This window comes from Chlorella variabilis (genome assembly GCF_000147415.1).
Source record: "Chlorella variabilis unplaced genomic scaffold CHLNCscaffold_6, whole genome shotgun sequence".
Taxonomy (NCBI): Eukaryota; Viridiplantae; Chlorophyta; class Trebouxiophyceae; order Chlorellales; family Chlorellaceae; genus Chlorella; species Chlorella variabilis.
Genome location: NW_005435082.1, coordinates 252,715 through 262,753, shown reverse-complemented (window position 1 = coordinate 262,753; position 10,039 = coordinate 252,715). Strand labels below are relative to the sequence as shown.

The 10,039-nt window shown below is 65.6% G+C and overlaps 4 protein-coding genes across 4 annotated transcripts in view; 1 reads left to right on the top strand and 3 right to left on the bottom strand.

The window, feature by feature from the left end:
• Window positions 1-763: 763 nt before the first annotated feature.
• On the top strand, window positions 764-2,693 carry CHLNCDRAFT_143501 (hypothetical protein; the record flags this gene model as incomplete). The annotated part of the gene is made up of 6 exons (XM_005849191.1): window positions 764-883; window positions 1,029-1,136; window positions 1,391-1,690; window positions 1,886-2,275; window positions 2,408-2,524; window positions 2,658-2,693. 6 exons carry the CDS (start codon window positions 764-766, stop codon window positions 2,691-2,693), a joined length of 1,071 nt encoding a protein of 356 aa, XP_005849253.1.
• A 789-nt stretch (window positions 2,694-3,482) lies between these two features.
• On the bottom strand, window positions 3,483-4,534 carry CHLNCDRAFT_143500 (hypothetical protein; the record flags this gene model as incomplete). The annotated part of the gene is made up of 4 exons (XM_005848989.1): window positions 3,483-3,547; window positions 3,692-3,758; window positions 4,012-4,111; window positions 4,368-4,534. 4 exons carry the CDS (start codon window positions 4,532-4,534, stop codon window positions 3,483-3,485), a joined length of 399 nt encoding a protein of 132 aa, XP_005849051.1.
• Window positions 4,535-4,824: 290 nt separating this feature from the next.
• CHLNCDRAFT_57366 (expressed protein) lies at window positions 4,825-6,248 on the bottom strand (the record flags this gene model as incomplete). The annotated part of the gene is made up of 4 exons (XM_005848988.1): window positions 4,825-5,179; window positions 5,397-5,428; window positions 5,576-5,618; window positions 5,904-6,248. Coding segments are annotated over 4 exons (477 nt in total), but the record flags the coding sequence as incomplete, so codon positions are not given.
• A 706-nt stretch (window positions 6,249-6,954) lies between these two features.
• Window positions 6,955-10,039, bottom strand: part of CHLNCDRAFT_51217 (hypothetical protein) — a gene marked incomplete at both ends in the record, with an annotated part of 3,645 nt that continues 560 nt past the window's right edge. Inside the window, 9 exons of the mRNA XM_005848987.1 lie at window positions 6,955-7,249; window positions 7,465-7,557; window positions 7,809-7,905; window positions 8,102-8,201; window positions 8,388-8,473; window positions 8,695-8,767; window positions 8,970-9,140; window positions 9,546-9,677; window positions 9,849-9,956. Coding sequence (XP_005849049.1) covers window positions 6,955-7,249; window positions 7,465-7,557; window positions 7,809-7,905; window positions 8,102-8,201; window positions 8,388-8,473; window positions 8,695-8,767; window positions 8,970-9,140; window positions 9,546-9,677; window positions 9,849-9,956 — 1,155 coding nt within the window. The remainder of the gene's footprint in view (window positions 7,250-7,464; window positions 7,558-7,808; window positions 7,906-8,101; window positions 8,202-8,387; window positions 8,474-8,694; window positions 8,768-8,969; window positions 9,141-9,545; window positions 9,678-9,848; window positions 9,957-10,039) is intronic.

Genomic DNA, 10,039 nt, shown 5'->3' with positions numbered 1-10,039 from the left:
CGCGGCGCCCTTGCTGCCGCCGCCCCGCCTGGCCAGCTGCAGGCGCTGCTGGATGAGATTGACTTGCAGCATCAGGGCATGCCAGCTCAGCGCTCAAAGCTGTGAGGCACGGTTTGCTTGCCTGCCGCCGCCCTCTGGCTGTCCGCCGGATGCAAGCTGTAACTGTGGGGCCTGCTGAAAGGCGGAAGGTTCTCCCCAGGCGGGGGCAGGATGCTGGCGGGAAGGGGCGCCGCGGGTCATAGGCAGCAGGGCATGGCACACGTGCTACAGTCGTTTGTGCTGCGTGTGGAGCCTTCAGCAGATCCACAGGCAGGGATCTGGGCGGTGGTAGGACACATGCCTGACGCCAACATGAGGCACACTGGTGAAAGTGAAGCAGCGCCCCCTCTGCCAGCTCCGACAGGTTGCGGCCTGGAGCCTCGTCGTAGGCCCCCGGCGTGGGAGATCCCGCGGTGTGGGTAGTACCTCCGATGAGCTGGCACGCACTCCTGGGCGCAGGCGCAGGGGGGTGGCGGCGGAGTGGTAGACACCAAACCCTGCTCCGCTGGGGCCGGCGCCGCCTGAATCTTGGATCGAGCCATGTTTAATCGGGTCTGAGGGTGCCTGCATGCGCCGCGACAGCGTATTCCGGCGTGGTAGCGGCTACCACCCCGTGGGTAGAAAGCCGTCCAGCTTGGAGTATAAAAGCCTGCCCCTGGCCTTCTTGTCACCCATTCTCTCCGCTCCCTCGCTTCCTGCAACGCGGCCACCCTCCCCCGCCACAATGCAGACCGCCATGGCACAGAAGCTGAGCCTCAGCTCGGCACCCACCGCCGCCGTGCGCAAGGCCGGCGCCCGCCGCCTCCCCGCCCTGCGCGTGGCCTCCACCACTCGCTGCCAGGCGGTGAGCACCCTCGCAGACTGCCATGCGAGCGGCTGAGCCGCTTGCAGCGAGCAGCCAGTGTTTGAGCCGCCGCCGCCGCCGATGCTCCAATCTCTCCCACCGCCGCCATCACCCACACATGCCCTCCCTCCCTCCCTCCTTCCAGATCGCTGCCAAGGCTGACGAGGCTGTGACCATCCGCTTCGACGCCTCTGGCAAGCCCGTGGTGTCCGTGGGCTCCGCCGCCCCCGCCCCCGTGAAGGCCGCCGACGAGGTGAGCGGTGGGATGGGAGGGCGCGGCAGGGCTGGCAGCAGCCTTGCTGCCCCTGCATTCTGTGCTGCACGCCTGAGAGCGCCACTCACTGCTGCTTGCTGTGAGGGCTGAAGCCAGCAGCAGCGGCGGCAGCTTGTGTTCCTGCCCTTGCATGCACGGTGCCGGCATGTGTGTGTTGTAGAATCTGCTGCTTCGGCACACACGCACTCACCCTGCTTACCCTCCCTCCCTCCCCCTCCCTTGCCTGCCCGCAGAAGGCCGAGCTGGCTGAGATTGCCTCCCTGTTCGACCTGTGGAACAGCACCCTGCAGACCGGTGAGCCCGAGAAGGTGGCGTCCCTGTACGCCCCCGACGGCATCCTGCTGCCCACCGTGTCCAACAAGGTCCGCACCGACCACGCCGGCAAGGTGGACTACTTCACCGCCTTCCTCAAGCTCAAGCCCTTTGGCGTGATTGACCAGAGCATCGTGCGCTTCCTGACCCCCGAGAAGGATGTGGCCTCCAACTCCGGCATCTACACCTTCACCCTGCAGAAGGAGGAGGGCCCCGTCAAGGTGGGTGGTGCTGCTGCCTGGGTCGGGCTGCCAGCTGGCTGGCTGGCCTACAGCAACAGCACGCGGCCTGCAGGAGGCTGGCAGCGCATAGCAGCAGCTTGCCCTCACCGCACCGCATCTGGCATTGCCTGCCACCACACACTCCTCCATCCTCCTCACCTTGCTCCCCCGCCCCTCCTCGCTGCCCGCCTGCAGGTCCAGGCCCGCTACAGCTTTGTGTACCGCAAGATCGATGGCGAGTGGAAGATCACTGAGCACCACTCCTCTGCCATGCCCGAGCCTGTGGTTGACCCCCTGGAGGAGGTGGCCGCCCAGTTCGACCTGTGGAACAGCACCCTGCAGACCGGCGACCCCGAGAAGGTTGCCTCCCTGTACGCCCCCGACGGCGTGCTGCTGCCCACCGTGTCCAACAAGGTCCGCCCCGACCACGCCTCCAAGGTGGACTACTTCACCGCCTTCCTCAAGCTCAAGCCCTTTGGCACCATCAACGAGAGCCACGTGCGCTTCCTGAACCCCCAGAAGACCCTGGCCGCCAACAGCGGCGTGTACACCTTCAAGCTGCAGAAGGAGGATGGCCCCGCTGAGGTGAGGCTGGGTGCCCTGTGCTGGGCCGCGCCTGGGCTGCGCTGCGCCTGGCAGTGCTTTGGCGCCACCTGCCTGCTTCGCTTCCTTCTTTGCCTGCCCTCTCACCCTCCCTCTGCTTCTTCCGCGCCGCAGGTCCAGGCCCGCTACAGCTACATCTACCGCAAGATCGACGGCGTGTGGAAGATCGCTGAGCACCACTCCTCCGCCATGCCCGAGCCCGTGGCGGCGCCCGCGGCAGCCAAGGAGACGGTGGGTGAGCATCGCTGCGCCTGTCGCTGCTGCTGCCTGCTTCACCCCTGTGCATTGGCTGGTGTTGCGCCCCTTCTCCGCTGTGCCTGCCGGCTCACTGCTCTCTGCTCCCCGCCTCCCTCTTGTGCTGCAGCCGCGTGAGCGCAAGAAGTTCCTGGGCTTCCTGTGAGCAGCGCGGCGCAGAAGTGCGGATGGGCAGCCGTACCAACGGCCCCTGACGTGCCCCCAGCAGCGCAGCGCTGGACACACACACACACACACACAACACACAACACACGAACACTTTACCTTGCGCTGTTGAGTTTGCAGCACACCCTGTTTACCCCTGTTATCCATGCTGCTTCTGCCGCTCTTTTCATCGCCTATCCTTTTATTGCTGCCTCTGACCTGTATCTCTGTGACCTGTACTGTTCCTGACCGGGTGTAACCAATCAACACCCTCAACACCCATCGACCCAAGGGAACAACAATGGGGGCCTGCCACTGACGCGCTGAAGACTTTTACATTGAGCGTGACGTGAGCGTGGTGTGACAGCAGCAGAAAGGGCAAGAGCAAGAAGCAGCAGGAGAAGAACAAGACGGGGTGTGCGAGGCGCCCACCAGCAGGCTGGGCGAGAGAAGGGAAAGGACAGGTGCTGCCAGGGTGGAGACGGGGAGGGGTCGCGCTCCTGGTGGTGTTTGTCAGGAGCTGCTTGCTGCCAGCGTGGAGGAAGGCCCCTGTCGGCGGCGTGGAACGTGGTGCGAGGCAGGCTCAGTACATGGTGTCCACCTGGCTGTTCAGCTCTGCCCGCTGCTCTGCGCGCTCCTTCCTGCACACCAGCAGGTGGAGCGCGGCGGCAGAAACATCAGCGCGGATGCTAGATGCCGAGACAGGAGAAGAATTGTGACATTCCATGCATCGGGAGGTGCTGCAGCACCACAGCCCGGCCCGCAAGTCTGGGAAGAGCGCTGCCGCAGCTCACCGCGCGCGCGACAGAGCAGGCTTCAGCGCAAACTGCTTCTTCACCCAGGTTGCTATTTGCACTGCGGCATGGCAGCAGACACGGCAGCAGTTGATGAGCACACACAAGCGGTGAGGAGGAAGTCTGCGCCAGCACAGCTGGCCGGAATGCTGACCAGGTAACTGGTGCCTGCGCCAGCTGGCCACATGCTGCTGCCAGCGCTCACCTTCAACCGTGCGGATCTGCGGCACCAGCGTGCGCACATTCCTGATGGGCAGCCAGTCGGCCAGGCCCTGCAGCCCGGGCAGGTGAGAGTGAGTGCAGGAGGCTCGGTTTGGTGTGGAGGGCCCACGCGGTGGGGCAGCAGCGCCTTGCACCCAGGCTGGAGCGTGAACGGCAGCTGGACGTCGCAGCGGGCAGATGGCAGCAGCAGAGGCTGGACTTCCGCCTGCCAGCACACGTGCCGATGGTGGCAGGCCGGGAGTGAGCCGGCTCCAGCCTGGCGGCTGGCCAGTGCGGCTTCGCTGTATGCGCGCTGCCGCGCACCTGGCCCCACACTAGCGTGTTCTCGTCGATGACGCCTTGCGTCCAGGCCTCGCGCAGAACCGGCAAGCTGCAGGGGCCGCGCGGCGAGCTCATGCGGTCCCTGCAGAGCGGGGGCCAGAGGCAGAGGCGGCCGGCAAGTTGAGCGCTGGCAGCGGGGCGCCACCAGGCCACCACGTTGTGACGTGCAGAGCTGCTGCATGCTTGCGTTCCAGCTGCATTTTGCGCGAGCATGGGCTGCTGGCCAGCTGCTAATGGATCAAGCAAGCTGCTGCACCGTCCAGCGCCAATTGCCGCCAATTGCCGCCGCCGCCGCCAACACCCCGCGGGGCCGGCCTCCCTCCTCACGCGCTGCTCACCGGTAGTACCAGATGTTCTTTGCCGTGGCGCAGCGCACGTAGTCCACAACTTGTCGGTCATAGGTGGTGACCTTGCCGGGCTTGAAGGGCGGTGGCGGCTGCTCCGGGGCCTGCTGCTTGCTGCTGGACTTCTTGGCGGCCTTCTTGGGTGCCGGCGAGTCCGCCATGCTTGTCTATCCCGGCCGGGCCGCTTCGCTGCTGCGATGGCTGCCGGGAGAAGCAGCAGGGGCACGATGCAGCAGGTTCAACGCGCGGGAATGGCGCGCGACGCTCGATAAGGCGCCTGGTACGGCAGAGGCAGCACTACATGCCCCATCTTGGCCCCGAGCAGAGCAAGCAGCCCCCTGCAGCACGATGGATTTTGGCGCATTGACACTTTGGCACAGGAGCTGGCCAGCCTCGATTCCCGCCCGCCATTCCGCTCACCGCTGCCGCCACGCCTCACCAGGCGTGGTTACAGCAGCGACATGTTGAATGGACTAGAGGAGCACGGGTGCCAAGGTATAGTGCACATGCAAGTATGTTAGGGTAAGAGAAGGGTATACTGCACCCATCGCAGCAGAGTCTGCCAGCAGGCGAGTGAGTGGCCAACGACGGGAAGCACAACCGCAGGATGGACGGCATAGAATCCAGTAAAAAATCAAGAATGAAGAATGAGGGAGAGCACACCAGCAACTGTTGTGCACAACGCCGCTCCTGTCTCAGTAGCGGCTCCGTGGGATCAGCTTAATCCTGGCCTTGCCCCTGAGCACCTTACCGTGCCGGTTCACGATGGCATGGCTGGTGATGCGGAAGAACTTGTGGGTGCCGTTCTGCATTCAGGGGCAGTAACGAGGAAGGGATGGATGCTAGCGCATGGCCGCACGAGATGAGGCCTGGCTGGCACCCCGTGGTTTGGGGAGGAGGCCTGATGGACTCCATGCGTCTTCCCGCGCCTCTGCCAGCCAGCCAAGCCCCGCCAGCCAATGCCCGCATCGCCAAGAAAGCTTGCAGCTCATGCCTGCCACCCTAAGCCAGTCGCTGGCGCACCTTGCACTTGTAATGCGTCTTGTATGCAAACTCTGCGGCAGCGGCGGTGCCCAGAGCAGACGGCAGCCGTGAGCAGGAGAGGCAAGGAGGCTGAAAATGTGCCGGCAGCACATGCCTGGTGCGCATGCCAAAGCCTTGCAGTGCATGAGCAGGTTACCAGCAGCAGGCAGGACACTCACGGAAGATTCCAAGTGAGACCTTCTTGCCCTTCTGCTTGTAGGCCTGCATTCAGAAGCAGGCCAGACGAGGCATACAACGCTTTGAATTCACCAGCACGACGCATGCGGCAGCCAGAAAGCACGCCTAGCAAACGGCTACTGTTGCTGCAGCAGTATAAATGTGCCAACAAGATGCCAAAGGCAGGCATGCAGCTGTGCACTGCTGCCCCATAGCCTGCAGGCTCAGCAGGGGAGCGCCCCTCAACACCCGGCGGCAGCAGCACCAGCAATGCACGGCAACGGCACCGCAACCCAGCCGCCGGGCTGGCTCAACGCCGGAGCAACTCACATGGAAGCAGCCCTTCAGTAGCCTGACAGACACTGGGGCGCAGAGGCCCACCACCTTGCGCTGACGCAGCTCCTGGAGGATGTCTCGCTGCACTCTTGCCAGGATGACGGGCGCAAACTTGTCCACGTAGCGGTTGTTCTGCACCCGATACTGCACCTCGTAGAGGTTTCTCAGGCACACGTTGGACTTCTTGGACTGCGGAGCGGGCTTCTTGGCCTCTGCCCCGCAGAGGAGGACAAGAAGCAGCGCCAGGCAAACCGCCGGCTGCCGCATTGGGCGCAGATCTGCACTGCGGATGGAGCTGTAGAGGTTCGAGCTGGTCCCAGATCGTGAGAAATACGTGTTGCGAATCTAGACATGCGAGCAGGTGCGGGTTTCAGGCGGCCGTTTGCTCTGCAGGCGGTACTCGGTGCAGGTACAGGCTGAAGGCAAGCGCAAAACGACTGCATACTCGATCTGAGAATCTTGGCATACCGATGTTGCGCGGAGACAAGTTTGAGCACCTCCGGCATCGCAAGATTGCCGAAGACAGTCCCAGGACTTTGCAGGTGCACAGACTTCCCATTTCGTCGACTCGGTCACCGGCTTGGTCCCCGGTGGGTGATTTATGACGATTCTGCACACCCTGCATCGGCTACTCTCCCATTGCCGCCGACGACCGGTCCCCGCCCATGCTGCTGCCGGTGCCCGCTCCTTGCTGCTACCCTGCCAGCAGTTCCTCATAACTTTCGCAGCTACGTGACCCTGACTGTGACCATCCTGCTATTCTAGTCCATTCCGCGTTTATGAGCCTGGCCATCCATCGCAAGAATCCGGAATAAGCTGTAGGCGGTCGCCGCCAATCGTGCACCCGCAGCACTGACGCCTCGCATAGGCAGCCAATGCACTGACGCCTCATTAAATTTGCATTTGAGCGGGTTTCCATGTGATGAACTCATGAAATAAAGTAGGAGCCAAAACAATCTGCACTTCAGCGGCGGGGTCTGCTGGCAGGGGCTGCTGGCACCAGGCATGCCGGCACAAACAAGCAGCCCCGCCATGGTGGGTGTCGTCACTCGAGCTTCTTGTCCATCTTGAAGGCTTTCTGGATCAGGGAGTTGACGGGCCACCCCCACAGCTTCTGTATCACGCCCATGGTCCACCACAGCCGCGCGTTGCCGGCGGCCAGGAACCAGGTGGGCGGCTGGCGTGGGGTCCACTTCCCGCGCTCGCCCGCTGCCGCCGCAGCGGCGCCGCGGGCGCTGCTGGGCGGCAGCGCAGAGCGGTTGATCACCGCCGCAATCTGGCCTGCTGCCGTGTCAGCGCTGACGCAGGTCTTGGGATCCTGGGACACCAGCGCCCGCTCCCTGCAATGGCAGCGGCAGCGGCAGCAGCAGAGGATCGGAGCACTCGGCAGGGTGTGAAAACAGTGAGCATCCGCAGGCCCGCCGCAGCAGCAGCACCACCACCACCAGGGCAGCAGGATGCAGCAGCACCTGTAAAGCACCAGCAGTGCGCTACACCACACCGCCTCACAGGCTGCCAACATCCAGCAGCGGCGGCAGCATGCTGTGCTGCTCACGTGATGATGTGCGCCAGCGGGGCGTACAGCGACTCGGCCCGCTCGTACCGCGCCACGTTGGTGCCAGCCAGCACATTGTCGCTAAAGGCAGATCTGCGGCGAATAAAAAACAACAACTAAAACTTGGTGGCAGGGGGAGCAGGCCAGGGCGGAGCAGAGACCAGGGCACATGGGTGTTGGGAGGGCTGGCGAGGGGCCAGCCTGGGCACAGAGGCAGGATACTGGGATGGCATGCCTGCTCCGTGAGCCGCGGGCAGGATGAGTGCGTGGCACGTGCTGCGCCGGGTCCTGCTGCACGTGCCCTGCGGCAGCCCGCGCAGCCTCCAGGCGCTGACACATCTCACTTGATGGCCCCGGAGGCGCAGTACGTGACGTGCACCCCAAACGGCTCCAGCTCGAGGCGCAGCGCGTCCGTCAGCGACAGCAGCGCCGCCTTGGAGGCTGCAGGGAACGAGGCGCGGCGGCAGGGCGGGTGGCAGGCACGCAGCGGGCGCAGCGGGGCTGCCACCAGCAACCCAACGCAGCTCCAGCGGCAGCCGGGGGTGCACGGCAGGGCAGCAGCGCATGCGGGCGCCCTGCTGTGTTCCTCTGTGCATGTGCAGCAGCCCAGGCCTGCCCTGGCCTGCAGCCCGCCCACCTGAGTAGATGCCGCCAAAGGGGCTTGCCAGCATCGACACAATGCTGCCGATCTGCACAATCAGCCCTGAGCGCTGCCGCATCATGTGAGGGGCCACAGCCTGCAGAAGGGCCGGGACGCAGCGTGTGGGACGGGCCACGTCAGGCAGCAGATCGGCAGATGGGGCGGGCCCGGGAGCAGAGCGCAACGGGTTGAAGACCGGCAGGGTTCAACATAGAGGTGCCTGCGCCGCTCTCCACAAGCGCGCCCAGCCCTGCGTCCCGCTCCCACCACTCGCCTGCATTACCCGCACTACTCCGAACAGATTGGCCTCCATCACCTCCTGCATCTCCGACAACGGCTGCTCCACAATGGGACCCACACGGCTCAGCCCTGCAGCGGCGGCGGGCACGGCAGCGGCAGGCGCGTTGCGGCGGCCCGGGCGGCGGGCAAAGCACCAGCTGGGGCGTGGGGGCTGGCGGTGGGAGTGCGGGAATGAGCATGCCAAGGCTGGGCTGGCTTGGTGCGGCCTGCATGCTGACCAGCAGCCACCGCCGCAGCAGCGTGCCGCAACAGCGGGCATGGGCCGCACGGCAGTGGATCGAGGGCCCCACCTGCATTATTGACCAGCACGTCGATGCGGCCAGCCCTCTGGATCACCCGCCGCACAGCGCTGTCGACAGACTTCTGCGGCGGCAGCGGCAGGGCGGGCCACACGGGCCGGGTGGCAGGCGGACGCGGCCGTGAGCTGGCTGCGTGTCTCGGTGGCCCCGGCGGCATGTCCCCGCTCTGGGCAGCCGCCAGCGCTGCTTGGCGAGGAGCGACCGCGCTTGGCGAGGAGCGACCGCGCTTGGCGAGGGGGTGCAGGCAGGTGGGTGGCCTGCTCCACCTGGTCTGTGACGTCCAGCTGCACCACATCCAGGCCAGCCGCCTCCAGCTCCCGGAGGGAGGCCAGGTTGCGAGCGGACGCAAACACGCGGTACGCCCGCTCACCGCCCGCGCCCTCGGCGTGCATCCGCTGCGCCAGCGCGCGGCCCAGCCCGCTGGAGCAGCCGGTTATCTGCAGGCCGGTTGCAGAGGCAGGAGGGGCGCTCAGGCGGGGGAGGAAGACGCGCGGATGGAGGCGCCATGCCTTGAAACTGCGTCGACCCAGCGGGAGGGAGGGTGAGGGGTGAGGGAGGGAGGTCAGGGACGCCACGGCCAGGCCAGGCCCAGCCAGGTGTGGGGCTGGTCCCCCACGGCTGGGCGTGAGGAGGGACCAGCACACACCAAGCCGCAACAGGCCAGCCGCAGCAGGCCCTGCGCAGCCCCGAAGCCCCCCAGCAGCCACTCAAGCCTCCCACCGCCCGCCGAGCTGCAGTACACCGGGCCGCCACGCAGCGCCACCAGCCCCGCCACCCCAAGCCTTCCATCAGCCAGACAGCCAAGCCTGAGTGACACACACACACACAGGCGCCAACCTCACCTTGCTCCAGTCCACCAAACTGGCCACAAACTCTGCAAAGGCGATGTCACCTGCGGGCGACACATCCATCTGTGCCAGCAGCTGCTGGCTCTCGGCGGCGCTCAGGTTGAAGGTGCCCTCCTCCAGCTCCTCCTGCACCACATGCAGGCGGTACCGTCGACATGCAGTACATGCAGACGGTACAACAAGCCCAACCAAGGCGCCGCATGAGGGCCAGGCCGCCGGGCGCGCTGGCGAGCTGGCACCGTCGTCGCGGCGCCGGCAGCGGTACGCGGTGCAGCCGGCGGCGAGCGGGCACGGCACCTGCAGGCGGGTGTAGGGCACCCTCCCGGTATCTGCTGGGTCCAGCTCCAGGAACAGGCCCCGCAGGTCGGCCAGCACGATGGAATCCTGCGGTATCTGGGTGGCCACCTGGCACCGCAGGCAAGGCGGGGGCGGAGGGCAGGATGTGAGCATGTGCACGTGCGGTGTGTGTGTGGGTGGGTGGGTGGGTC